The sequence below is a fragment of the Sciurus vulgaris genome (assembly GCF_902686455.1).
Source record: "Sciurus vulgaris genome assembly, chromosome: 2".
NCBI classification, from domain to species: Eukaryota; Metazoa; Chordata; class Mammalia; order Rodentia; family Sciuridae; genus Sciurus; species Sciurus vulgaris.
The window spans coordinates 157,826,454-157,840,711 of record NC_136462.1 but is presented as its reverse complement, the minus strand read 5'-3'; the positions used below and the strand labels follow the sequence as shown (position 1 = coordinate 157,840,711).

The following is a 14,258-nucleotide window of genomic DNA, read 5'->3' as shown; positions in this document are numbered from 1 at the left end:
TGGGATAACCAAAAAGGATCTAAGATGGTCACAGAAATGCAGTCAGCTCAGCTCAACTGAAGAATTCCTAAAGTCACTTGACTGCAAAATCTCTTTCTCAAACATTTTTGGGTACACTACTCATTGTTATTTTTTGAGGACTGAGAATGTTATGTTTTTGGTAGACTTAAGATGTGGCCACAAGCCAGGCATGGTGGCGCATGCCTGTAATCTCAGCGACTTGGGAGGCTGAGGCAGGAGGATCACAAGTTCAAAGTCAGCCTCAGAAAAAGTGAGATGCTAAGCAATTCAGTGAGACCCTGTCTCTAAATAAAATACAAAATAGGGCTAGGGATATGGCTCAGTGGTCAAGTGCCCCTGAGTACCAAAAAAAAAAAAAAAAAAAAAAAAAAAAAAAAAAAAAAAAAAAAAAAAAAAAAAGATGTGACCAGAATGAGAATGTTTAGAATTAAATAATCTTTCTGACTTTATCAGTTTATACTTATTGATGCCTTAAAAATTCATCTTTAAAGTCTTGGGATATATAGCTCAGTGGAGTGCTTGCTTGGCATGTGTGAAGCCCTGGGTTGGATCCCAGCATCGCGTACCAAAAAGCCTTTCAGTTATCTGCATTTCTGTATCTACATTTTGAGCTAGATATAAAGCATGTTTGCTTATCAATGCCATGTTCATTTGTATTTGTGAATTACATTTCCTGATAATTACTGCAGATGGTTTCAGGTAGCAAGAAGCATTCGAGGTCTCAATATATCAAAATTCTAGAAACTTGAAAATTAGCTTTGGATGGGTTCTAGGAACAGAAACTTGTAGACTCTATGTCTAGCTTAATGTTCTAAAATAGGTTCTTGAATTTTTTTTGGTCTCAAAATTCCTTTATACTCTTAAAAATTATTAAAGATTCCAAGGAGCTTTTATTTCAGTGAATTAGAACTATTAATATTACTATGCTAGAAATCAAACCTGAGAAAACTTAAAAATACTAACTTAAGGGCTGGGGTGTAGCTCAAAGGTAGATCATATGCTTAGCATGCATGAATGGATTCAATACCCAGTGCTACCACTACAAAACAAAAAACAGAAAACTCCACTAAATTGTTGATTCACTTAATAATAACACACAAATAACAATAAGAGGTTCATAACATGTTAATACACAAGACATTTTTATGAAAATAACTGCACTTTCTCAAACAAAAAACATTAGTGAAAAGATTGACATTATTTTACATTTTTGGAAAGCTTGTCCATATCTGGCTTGACAGAAGATAACTGGATTGTCACATCTTCCTCCAATTCAATTTGTTGCAATATCAAATATCACAGAGCCTCTGAAAAATTTCACCATACTCTCTCTTAAAGAATGAGTACAAAGGGTAAGTATAAACGTAATAGTGCTATGAAAATATTTTGACCTCATGGTCCCCACTAACGAATGTCCAGAACATTCTTGAGTACCACTGCTCTAAGAATTCAATTCAGTAAAAAATTGAGAATATACCAAAAACCCACCATAAGATGAATAAAAAGACATGTCCCTGACTCCAAAGTCTTCAGTTTCTTTCCACACAAGTTTCACAGGCTGGCCTCAAATTTGCAATCTTCTTGCTTTATCCTCCTGAGGAGCTGGGATTATAGGTATGTGCCACTATGCCCACCTTTGACAAAATCTTTTTATTGGTACATTATAATTATACATAATAGTGGAATTCATTATGCCATATTCTTGCATGCACATAATTTGATCAATCTCATTTCCCAGTTTCTTCCCTTTCCCTGCCCTCCCCCCTCCCCAACCCTCTTGCTATACTCTGTCAACTAAATGTTTTTTTTTGTTTTTGTTTTTTTGTACCAGAAATTGAACCCAGGGGCACTTACTACTGAGTCACATCCCCAGCCTGATTTATTTATTATTGTTATTTTTAATTTTTAAATTTTTAACTAGTTGTACATGACAGTAGAATGCATTTGTACATTTTGATAAATCATAGAAAAGTGGAGTATAATTTCTCTTTTTTCTGATTGTTCATATTGGATCACATCAGTGATGCAGTCATACATACATGTAAATGAGGTAATAATGTCTGTTTCACTCTATCCTTCCTACCCCCTCCCATCGCCCCTCCCTTCACTTCCCTCTATCTAATATAAACCATTTGACTCAGCTATCCCACTCCTTGGTTTATACCTAAAGGACTTAAAATCAGCATACTACAGTGACACAGCCTTATCAATGTTTATAGCAGCTCAATTCACAATAGCTAAACTATGGAACCAACTTCCATGCCCTTCAACAGATGACTGGATAAAGAAAATGTGGTGTATATTATACACACACACACACACACACACACACACACACACACACACACGATGCAATATTACTCAGATTTAAAAAAGACTGAAATTATAGCATTTGCTGGAAAATGGATGGAGTTGGAGAATATCATGCTAAAGGAAATCAAGCCCAAAAGACCAAAGGCCAAATGTTTTCTCTGATATATGGATATATACTTTGTTTTTTATTTTGAGACTGGGTCTTGCTAAGTTGCTCAGAACCTGGCTAAATTGCTGAAGCTGGCTTTGAACTTGCAATCCTATTGCCTCAGCTTCCCATGCCACTGGGATTACAGGTGTGTGCCACTGTGCCTGGCCCTTGACTAAATCATATATATATATATAGTTGTAGATGTACACAATAACTTTATTTTTTTATGTGATGCTGAGGATCAAATCCAGTGCCTCCATGTGCTAGGCAAGCCCTTTACCACTAAGCTACAACCCCAGTCCAACTAAATCTTAATACTATTCCAAGATTCAGTGAATATTTCCTCCTCCCTATCATTTTTATGATCCCTTTGAATAACAAAATCTCTACTTTTCCTAAATGTTTGTACCAATTATTATTTGTGTGGTCATTTGGAATTTTAATCAGATACTGTGCTGGAAGGTGGAAGACTTTTTTTTTTTTAACTGTCAATTAAACTGATATGTAATTATTGATTTTTCATTCTGTGGTTGTATCATGTTCTTGTTACTGATTGTAGGCTCTTTGAGGGCAATAACTTTTTTTTTTCCTTATGGTGCCTAAGATATGTAGCAAAGATTATGGATCTCAAATAGATATTTAGTAATTTGTTTTACCACTAATTAAATGTGACATAGATGGTGCTCACTAATCCTATTTTCTTTTCCGATTCTTGAGCACTTAGGAAGAATTTATTTCCCTGTCTCTTCTGCAGTTGGTCTGGGACCATGTGACAGGGATTGGGCTACCACCAAGCTTTCCCCTTGAAAAGAATCAGTGTAGCTCTTCTTCCCCATCTCCCTTTTGTTAGTGACTATGGTGGTCATGTGTTAAGCTGGAAGAACCAAAGATGAAAGCAGCAAGATCCCTGAGTCACCATGTGGAGGACAGCCCTACAGTCTGACTTTGTACAGATTTCAAGCATGACTTGTTACTACAGTAACATAATAGCATACCTTATCCTGATTTATTTCAGTAAAGAGAATGTACACAAATGAAATAGAAAATAAGGTAAGACATAATACCATGTGTAGAAGAGTTGAAGTGATATGGAAGATGAGTGTGGGTAGGAACCAGGAGAGAGGAAGAGAGAATGAATAGAAATACAATTGGCAGAAAGGTGGTGGGAACACTACCACATCCAGTAAGGTGGGAATGAGCAGGAAATACAAATGAGAGAGGATGAAGTCAGACCTGACATTAGAACATTTCCAGTCACATATGCAGCTGGAAAAATAAGGTTCTGCTAGATTATTAAATTGTTCAAACTCTTTAAAAGTGGAACATACTAATTAAATTATGAGGTTTCTTTAAGGCAAATAATGCAGAACAGGTAAGCACAAAATGGCTGACGCTTGCTTGTGCTTAGCAGGTTTGGGACTGTTCCCTAAGCACTGTGTCATTGAATTGTCACAGAAATTCTATGATGTCTGTAATCCTCATTTTACAGTTGAAGAAACTGAGGCTTGGAAAGGTTAAACATCTTGCCAATGTATTAGTCAGGGTTCTGAATAGAAACAGAACCAAGGACATATAAGAATGATTTATTTTAAGAAATTGGCTCACATAGTTGTGGAGGGTTGGCTTACCAAGTCTAATGTCCCCCTTCCCTGGAGACCAAGGGAAGGGTTGCTGTCAGAGTTCAAGGGCAATCTGCTGGTAGAATTTTTGCTCAGAGGAAGTCAGTATTTGTTCTACCTACACCTTTGACTGGATGAGGCCCACCCACATTATGGAGGGTAGTCTATTTAAATGTATACCAATTTAAATGTTAATTTCATTTAAAAAAACACTTTCACAGAAACTTATGGAATAATATTTGAACATCTGGGCACTGTGAACCAGCCAAGTTGACATGTAAAATTAAGCATCAGATTCCAAGACTAGGCCCTGAATTTCTCTAATTCCAAAGCTGAGACCAAAGCTCATTTATATTTGAATTGAGATCATGTTCCCAAATGTTAGGTCGGAATTTAGGCAACTGTAGGGGGCAGAGCTCAGCAGCTGGAACAAAGGCCAGTCCGCCAAAAGGTGATCGATCAAGTGGGCTAGAAGATTCCACTGACCTTAACATCCACCTGTCACTCAGCCAGACCCCCTCCCACTCCGGCCTATAAAAACCCTGGGCAGCTGGGGCCACTTGCAATTTTCTCCTGGTCCCTACTTGAGCTGTAACCTGGGGGTCTGGGAATTTCACCCGAGAGCCAAATTCCAATAAAGCTTGCTCCTGCCACTTTCTGACTGATTTTATTTGGCTGCTAACTGTGCCTGCCGAGCTAACACCAAATTTCTCAACTTTGAAAGAAGGCAATGCCACAGAATTCTGCTCCTCACTCTAGGCCCAAGTGTGCAGATTTTTTTTTTCCTGAAATATATTCATCATAAAGACAAAGTACTATTGATACCGTGTTTATCAGTGATGAGTTCTGCTTCCTCAGATGTTGAAGTATAACACCAGAGAAGCACGCCAAAGCAAGCATGTTAAGCAGGTTTTATTTAAAGGTAGTAACAGAGACTTCTGGGAGGGAGAAGGGGACTTTGACTGGTGTTCTGAAATTGCAAGAAGTGAGTGCACTCTGCATCTTTTATACATTAGAATCTCCTTTGTTCTCCTTCTCTCTCCCCCCTTTTCTTTCTCCTTCCTGCCTACATGACTAGGCCCAGGAGATGCCAGTGAGATGGCAAAAGGTGAGAAGCAGATGGGGGATGGGGGAAGGGTCACAAGGAGACATTCAGGCAGGCAGGGGCCTAGGGGGCATTAATTAGCAATTCCCTGCCTGCAGCTTTTGGGGAGCATAGTATAGGCAGGTATCCTTGATGATCAAAATAGCTCTGGAGACATTGACATTCCAATCTCCCAGGAGTGGTCTCCATTCCATGATGGTCTCCATTACACTAACTGCCTGTCCTCAATTCTGGCTTCATTATCACTAAGAAGTTGAAACTAAGAAAAATGATGTAACTATGGTTACTTCAGCAGTATACTGAAGAGGTATTTAACTGGTAAAATAGAAACAGAACTTTTTTATTAAATCATCTAAATCTGGACTTTTCTAGGAGATGAAATTTTTACTAAAATGTTGTAAGAGATTGACATTAGGTTTTTCATAGTGTGACTCAAAAAGGGCAGCTTTCAAAATTGATAGGCCTTTATACAAAAAAATGAAAAACCATCAATATATTTCAGAACAAAGTTAAGACTCTTACTTTTCTGGGTATTTTTGTGAGAGAAGCTGAGAAAAGGCCAAATAATCTATAAATATTAGTTAATAAACTCTCTTGAGGTAGGGTAGAGAGATGGAAAAGCAAGAATGATGCCAGCCCTGGGCCAGAGCATGGTGGTGAAAGTATGGAGAGGCATCCTGGGAAGTGTAATCCCCTCCCCTCCTTATTAAAAAAAAAAAAAAAAATTATCTTTGCATTTTCAGAGGCACACAGTAGATACTCAACAAATATTCATCAAGGAATGACTGAGTAGCAGTTTATTTTTATTTTTTTAAATTTATTTTTATTGTACACAAATGGGATATCTTGTTTCTCTGTACATGAAGTAAAGGCATACCATTTGTGTAGTCATATTTTTACACAGGATAATAGTGTTTGATTCATTTCGTTATTTTTTCCTCCCCCCCCACCCCTCCCACCCCTCTTTTCCCTCTACACGGTTCCTCTTCCCTCCATTCTTACCTCCTTCCCACCCCCCACTAGTGTCATCATCCACTGATCAGGGAGATCATTCGTCCTTTGGTTTTTTGAGATTGGCTTATCTCATTTAGCATGATATTCTCTAATTTCATCCATTTGCCTGCAAATGCCATAATTTTATTATTCTTTATGGCTGAGTAATATTCCATTGTATATATATATATATATATATATATATTTACACACCACAGTTTCTTTATCCATTCATCAATTGAAGGGCATCTAGGTTGGTTCCACAATCTGGTTATTGTGAATTGAGCAGCAATGAACATTGATGTGGCTGCATCTCTATAGTATGCTGATTTTAAGTCCTTTATGTACAGGCCAAGGAGTGGGATAGCTGGGTCAAATGGTGGTTCCATTCCAAGTTTTCTAAGGAATCTCCACACTGCTTTCCAGAGTGGCTGCACTAATTTGCATCCCCACCAGCAATGTATGAGTGTACCTTTTTCCTCACATCCTCGCCAACACCTGTTGTTGCTTGTATTCTTGATAATCGCCATTCTAATTGGGGTGAGATGGAATCTTAGGGTGGTTTTGATTTGCATTAAGAAGCAGTTTATGTGCTGAGAAAAATTCAAGACAACATGTACAGCCTGCCCTGCATGTCTGAACCTGTGTGAAGAATTGGAGTCCACATTTTTTGTGTACTTCAGTTCATTGTGGAATTCTTCTTTAGAATTTTGGTTCATTTATCCATTCTACTGTTGAACAGTAGGATGATTTTGTCTTAGCCTTGCCAGAACAATGGTGCTATGAATAGTCTTGTATGCCTATCTGGGAGTAAATTGCTGGATACTAGAGTAAGTATATCCTTAACTTTAGCAGATTACATTAAACTTTTTCAGAGATTCCATCAATTTTCATTCCCACCAGCAGATGAAAATTTCATTTCTTCATTGTTAGCCGACAAGATTTAAGACTCAGGAAAGCCAATGGATAGATGACTCTGAAAGCAATTGTTTGGCAAAATCTTTCTTGCTTGGGGGCTATTACTTTTGTTCTATTCTGATCTTTCACTTATTCCAAGAGGCCCACCCACATTATGGAGACCATCTGCTTTACTAATTACAATTTTTAATCATATTTTAAAAATACCTTTCCAGAAATAGCGAGAATGTTTGACCCAATATCTGGGCACTCCATGGTCTAGTCAAGTTGACCCATGAAATTAGCCTTTGGTTCTACTACTTTTTTTTTTTTTTATTGTAAACAAATGGGATACATGTTGTTTCTCTGTTTGTACATGGAGTCAAGGCATACCATTTGTGTAATCATAAATTTACATAGGGTAATGTTGTTTGATTCATTCTGTTATTTTTTTTCTTCCCCCCCAACCCTCCCACCCCGGTACTACTACTTTAAATACAACAGATTATATGAATTTTGTGAGGATCAGGAGGAAAAAGAGGCACTTGATAATTCAGGCCAATAGTAGGCAAGAAAATTTCAAAATTTCTTTTCTAATATGTTAATAGTGCTTAAATGAATTTATAGATGTTTATGAATATTGTTTTCTATATATTATTCATTTTTCATATTATTCTTTACATTAATATAATCCTCATATCAGCTGGAGCCTTCTTTTGCCTCCTTTAAGTCTAGGCGAAAATGTCCCAAAAATCTCTGGGTTCCCAACCTGCAGAAGCTCAAGGTCTGGCTCAATATTAGTAATTCCCAACACTCATTCTCCTCTCTTCTGCTTCTTGAATTTTCTATTGGCTAGCCCTGTGATTCTAGACCTCAATATTAGACTTACTCTCTTTTTCAATTTCTTCCATTCTGAATATAAGAGTAGGATTTATTGAAGAATAGAAACAGGAAAAGAACTCTCAGAGTGCAAGAGGGACATAGCAGGTTTTCTCCCTTCTTTAATTATTATAATAAGAAAAAACCCATCCTAGGCCTGAGTCTGACAGACTTTTACAGGACACACAGAGCTAGAGAAGGTGTCACGATACTTGGTCCGCATACTCCTACCACCTTTGTTTTGTCTCCTCTCCAACTTTTACCCTTCCCTTTTCTGAGCACTAATAACTCCAATTTTTGTACCTATTCAATTTTACTACCTGGGTGAATTGGATGTGCACTCCCCAAATATGATTAATGGTTTGTTAGGAATTGAAATTTAGTTCAAATCAGCTTAGGGTAAAAGGAGATTTTTGAGTTTTTTTTTTTTTTTTTTTTTTTTTTTTCTTCTGCTCATGGAATCAGGGGACAAACTTATCAACCACACTGCTGAGAGGGATTTAGCAAGACCTCAAAAACCACTGGCACCAGGGAATTAAACCTACTGGTAACAAGTCCCAATTCTTATCTTACAGCTTTGGACCAGCTGGGAGGGGCTGTCTTACAATGTTTATAGTTCTAAGTTCAAAAATGCGGGCAAGAACTTCAAATGGTTAAATTTGGTCACTGCCTTAACCAGTGCCTGTGATGTGTGTGTTCTTATAAGAACAAAGCACCTCTCAGGGAAACCAAATACTTGAGGAGGGATCTTTTCCAAGTAAAATGAAGAATTTCACCATAGACATAATACTCTGGAGTAGTTTTGACTATCTTTAAGTAAAACACAAGATAACCACTTCTCTAAGTTCCATACCAGCAATTTAAACAACGTGTCATCAGACCACAGAGAAGGGGGCAATGATTGCCTGCCGGGGAGCACAGAGAAACACTTCCACTGAGGCCTCTTGAGGAGAGCCTTTAGGATTGAGTGTGATTTGTCAAGCCAAGAGGGGATTCAGTGGAGACAGACATCCAGGCTTGAACAAATGGCCATAAATACATAAATACCGCCTCTTCCAGACACTCTCCTTTCATATGCTTGAAAAAAATGTTATTTTAAGTCATCAGAAAACAAAGGATAAAAGCATCATGTTAATGCAAGGATAGGAGATTCAATGATCATTGCTTGAAGTGAAAGAGAAGCTGTGTGAACAAGCAAGTGATTTAACCCTTCTAAAACTTGACTTTTCTAATATGTTACACAGGATGGTATGGTATCCTGAGAGGGCTCAAATGATGAAATGGGACAAACCTTTAGCCAACGCCTTAAAACAGTCTAAGTGGTCAATAAACACTAGAGTGATATTAGGCATTTTTAATACACTTTTTAATACACTCGGATGGTTGTATTGAATCCTAAATGCTGGCTAGATTCTATACCTATTTAAAGTGAGTTATTAATGAAGACCAGTCATGATTATTATGAAAATACTTTAAAAAGTTCCTTTCTAGACTCCTGATATGTACTGTGGGCACAAAACCAAAAGAAGCCACGAAATGGAAATGAGAGTTTAATTGCTTCAATTCAACTGTAGATTAAGACGAATGAAGGAGGGTAAAAATAAGGCACGCTTTTCCAAAGAAGTGTCCAAAAGGGCAAGGAAGAGGTCCTACGAGGCCTGCAGAGCGCGGGGATACCGTCTCAGGGGAACCCAGGTCAGGGAAAGTGAAATCTCTGCGGAGCCACGGCAAAAGCATCACCAAGAAGCCCCCGCGACTCAGACGAGCTACACCTCGTGCTCCGGGGCTGTGAACACCAAGAGCAAGCTCGCCAAGCGAAGCCAGCTGCAGACTTCACCACCTGGTCAGCCACCGGATGCAGCGTTCCCAAACCGCCGTCACCAACAGAGCCAGTCAGCTCCTTCACCTAGCCTGGTCCCCTTCCCGGCTTCCTCGGCGCGGCGCCGTGACGTCACTTCCGGTCTCCGGAGCGCACGTGGGAGGAAGTGCCGGTGCCCGCGGCTGCCGCTCCTGTCTCTCTGGTTACGCTGGTCCGCTGGCCCAGCCGCTGACTCCAGGTGCGCTGCCGCTATGGGAGTCCCAGCGTTCTTCCGCTGGCTTAGCCGCAAGTACCCTTCCATCATTGTCAACTGCGTGGAAGAGAAGGTGAGCAGGCGCCAGGCTGCCGCCGCGGTGGAACCCGAAGCCCTGGCTTCTCTAGGCCGCGGTCCACGGGTCCAGCCGCCGGGCCAGGAGCAGCCGTCTGGAGCTCGTGCCCCACTGCCAGTCCCGGGCAGCCGCTGTCCGACGCGCTGTTGGTCGCGGGCTCAGGGATTCGGGATCCCTGGGAACGGCCCGAGAGGGGCGGGGGCGGAGCTGGGTCAGAACTCGCGGGAGGGCCGCTCCTCCCCTGTCGGCTTTTCCCGGCACCGGAAGGCTCCGCCCACGGCTTTGTTTCCTCCCGGGACCGCGCATTTTGGGTCTCCGTACAGTCTCAACAGCTAGCTTGTTGAGCAGTACTTGCCATTGGTAAGGGGTGCGCGGATGCCAATTCTTGCTTTTAACAATCTTTAAAGTAATTCTGGCGGCGAGCCTTCTGTTGTTTACTATCCGAGAGAGGCCATTTGTTGCTGTTGTTAAATCTTAGGCGAAAGTAGTATGTGAGAAAGGTCTTGGACGAGACAGAGGTGTTATGAGTGCCACTTTCTCGGTGTGTGCCAGCTGCTGGACAGCTTGCTCGTTGAAATTTTCAAGATTCTTAGATGCATCCGAGCAGTACATTTTTTGTTGTTGGTTTGTTAATATTTGGGTAGATTTGAAGCCTTTCTTGAATTCTGTGTTTAGCGATTCTTTCCGAGTTCGATTTTGTACTCTTAATCAGAATTTATGGACTGGGAAGGCTCAGGTTCACGGCTGTCTCTCCCCCCTCCTTGATTTTTGAAGTCAGTACCTGTTTGTTGCTGTGAGCTTATTTATTTTCCTTAGATTGCTGAGATCTTGGATTTTTACTTTCTTAATCCACTAGAAACCAAAAGCTTTGTTTTGGTGACATTCCCAGTATTTCTCGTGTTATTTTTTCAAAAGAGAAACTGCTAAACTAAATGCTTGTTTCCTTTGTAAAATTTTCATCAGACTTTACATTCTCGTGGGCTAAAACGACGACGACGACAACCACCACAACAACCAGTTCCTTGCTCAACCGTTCCCATCCTATTCTCTCCAGAGGCAGACAGTTACTATCTCAGTTTGTTGATACTCTATCAGTTTTAGCCACATCTAATTAGTTCTGGCTAGGATAGGAGAGGATTTAGTCACCCTCCCTTCCTATCCTCCTAATGTAGTAAAGCACTGTCTTTATTTTTTTCTGCTGGCAAAGTTTGTAACTTCAAGTAATACACGTTAAAAACAAAAAGTCCATCACCTGTGTAAAGTATGTCTTGACTAACTGGTTTCTAAGATTAGTATTAGCTTTTCTGCTCCTGCTTCTCTTACCCTTCACCTCAAGTTTATCAGCAGAATTTTTTCGTTTTTGACTTTAGCTATACAAGTTTATTTCTAAAAACTGATGGTATTGTTGATTGTTGTCGTGTGTTGTGTACTGCGATTCTGGTTTTTATGCTCCTTTTGTCTTTTTCATATTGCTGCTTTTCTTTCTTTTTTTCTACTTTACACCTTTCTCCACCCAAACTGTATTTTCTTTATTATTTTATTTTAATTTTTTTTGGTTCACTCAAGTGCTAATGCTTTTTTTCTTGGAAAAAGAAGTTTAAAGTTTTATTTCGGTTGCATTCAGACCTGGTTTTTCTTTTTAATAGATACAAAATTATTTACATATAATTTTTATTAACAAATAGCAATTACACATTTTTATGGGCTTCCATGTTGTATGTTAGTACTTGTATACAGTGCATAATCAGATCAGGGCAACTGGTATATCAACCCTCTCAAATATTTTGTTTTCATGTATTTACCATTTCTTTTTTTGGAAACATTCAGAATCTTCTCATTTTGGAATGTCTATCAGTTGTTGTGAACTCTTGTTATTCTACTTTGCTATAGAACATTGGAAATCATTGCTTATATCCCACTGTTCTTTGTACCTTTGTACCTGTTAACCCTCCCCTTTATCCCACATCTTCTGAAGCTCTCTTCGCTTCTTTCTGCTGTCTCCTCCTGTGAGATCAGCATTAGCACCCACATGTAAGTCAGAATCATACCTGGTTTTTCTGTAGGCTTGCTGGGAAGCTGCTTCCTGAAATTTTTAGTGAAAGGTCTGTTTTCTTGATTATCTGTGTTTCTTGGATTAAATCCTTCCTTGGTTTTTATTCTCAATTGAATTCTTAGGAAAAGCTTTGTAGGATGTGATTTTTCTGTCATTTTAGTCTCCCCATTCTACCCCATGCATGTGCATGATCTTAAGCTGGGTCTAGAGTTCAAGTTTGCAAACTAGTTTTCCTCAAAACTTTGAAAGCATTTTTTTGTCACTCAATATTTTTGATGACAAGTTCAATGTTAAAGTGATTTTTATTTATTTAACCAATGCTTATGTAGCATTTAACCATATATCAAGTACTATTCTGAGCACTTCACAGATATTAATGCTGTATATATTAATATATGACTGCTGCTATTACATATAACAAGGTAAGAAAACTGAAATAGAAGGGATGAGTAACATATTTTAAGATCAGTCAGCTAATACATGTCAGAGCCAGTGTATGGAAACCAGAAAGGCATGTTCTTAATTTTTATGTGCTTCAACTTTCATTCTCTTTTGTTCATCAGTTTTTCTTTCTGAATTCTATTTGATTTGATTTTTGGGGGGAGGGATACTGGAGATTCAACCTAAGGATGCTCTGCCATTGAGTTACATCCCCAGCTCTTTTATTTTGAGACAGGGTCTCACTAAGTTGCTTAGGAGCTTGCTAAATTACTGAGGCTGGCCTTGAATTTGTGATCCTCTTGCCTTAGCCTCCCAAGTTGCTGGGATTACAGACCTGCTCCACTGGGCCCTGCTTGTTTCCTTGTTTTCTTTCTTTCCCTTCCTTCCTTCCTTCCTTCCCTTCCTTCCCTTCCTTTCTTCCTTTTCTTTCTTCGTTTTCCTTCCTTCCCTCCCTCCCTCCCTTCCTCCCTCCCTCCCTTCTTTCCTTCCCTCCCTCCCTTCCTTCTTTCCTTCCCTCCTTCCCCAGGCTCGCCTCAAACTTCTGGGTTCAAGCAATTCTCCTGCTTCAGCCTCCCAAGTAGTTGGTACTGTAGGCACACCCCACTCACCTGCTGTTTTCTGAATTTTAAACTTTCATGATTATGTACATAGGTACAGATTTCATTTAGAATTTAAATTCATTTAGATCAGTACTTGGTAGAATCTTTGAGTCTGAAGTCTCTTGTGTTCTTTAGTTTTTGGGAGTGCTTTGATTATTTTTTGACCTTTTTTTTTTTTTTCCCCTTCACCAAACTCTGTGTATTGGTCCTCCTAAACAGATTTTTCCTTTTCTGTCTCTTCTGTAGCTACTCCTCCCTCTTTGCAACTTTGTTGAAGTATAATTGACATAAAATAAATATGTATTAAGGTGTACAATTTAGTACAATGTATATATCCATAATACCAGCACCACAATCAAGAGGCAAACATTACCTCTAAAACATTCCTTCTGTTCCACTGTAGTTCCTCTCTACCCTCCTGGTGGCCCATCTTTTGTCAATCACTGATTTGTTTTCTAGCCTTATACAGATAAGCTTTCATTTTCTAAAATTTTGTATGACTTTTATACAGCATATACTCTTTTTTACCTGGTTTACTCACTTTCATGTAGTACAATTATTTTGAGATTCCTTCATGTTGTTAAATGTAGTTCATTTCTTTTTATTTTGGTATAGTAGTCTAGGCTGTGAAATATACCACAGTTTGATTAGTCATTCTTTCCGTTGATGAACATTTATTGTTTCCAGTTTCTGTCTACTATAAAAACCTGTGAACATCTGCATACAAGTCTGTGTGAACATATGCTTTTATTTCGTTAGGAGAAAAAAACTAAGAGTGATATAATTTGTGTAACGTACAAAGCTGCTCTCCCCACCCTTTCTGATTTAGCCATTTCCCTGCCTCCCACCTACTGTCAGTCTGTGAACATCCTAGCTAGCTATTGGTTCATCAGTCAGCTTGCAAGTATCCTTCTCCGTTATTGGTCCCCTTAGCCCTGCGGGATTCTTAGAGATAGCTTCACCGCCATCTTTTCTCTCTTGCCTTTCTTTCCCCAACTCCCTTTCTTTCTCCTCCTTGCTTTCTACTCTCTCTAGCGTG

The 14,258-nt window shown here is 39.3% G+C and overlaps 1 protein-coding gene across 2 annotated transcripts in view; it reads left to right on the top strand.

Moving 5' to 3' along the window:
• The first annotated feature begins 8,453 nt into the window (after positions 1-8,453).
• XRN2 (5'-3' exoribonuclease 2) overlaps positions 8,454-14,258 on the top strand; it is an 81,966-nt gene continuing 76,161 nt past the window's right edge. Inside the window, exon 1 of one of the 2 annotated variants that reach the window (XM_079123191.1) lies at positions 8,454-10,123. In XM_079123191.1, the coding sequence (XP_078979317.1) occupies positions 9,563-10,123 (561 nt within the window). In that variant the 5' untranslated portion in view covers positions 8,454-9,562. Of the gene's footprint in view, positions 10,124-10,289; positions 10,487-14,258 lie in introns of those variants that run through there. The other variant, XM_079123192.1, reaches the window with a different exon arrangement.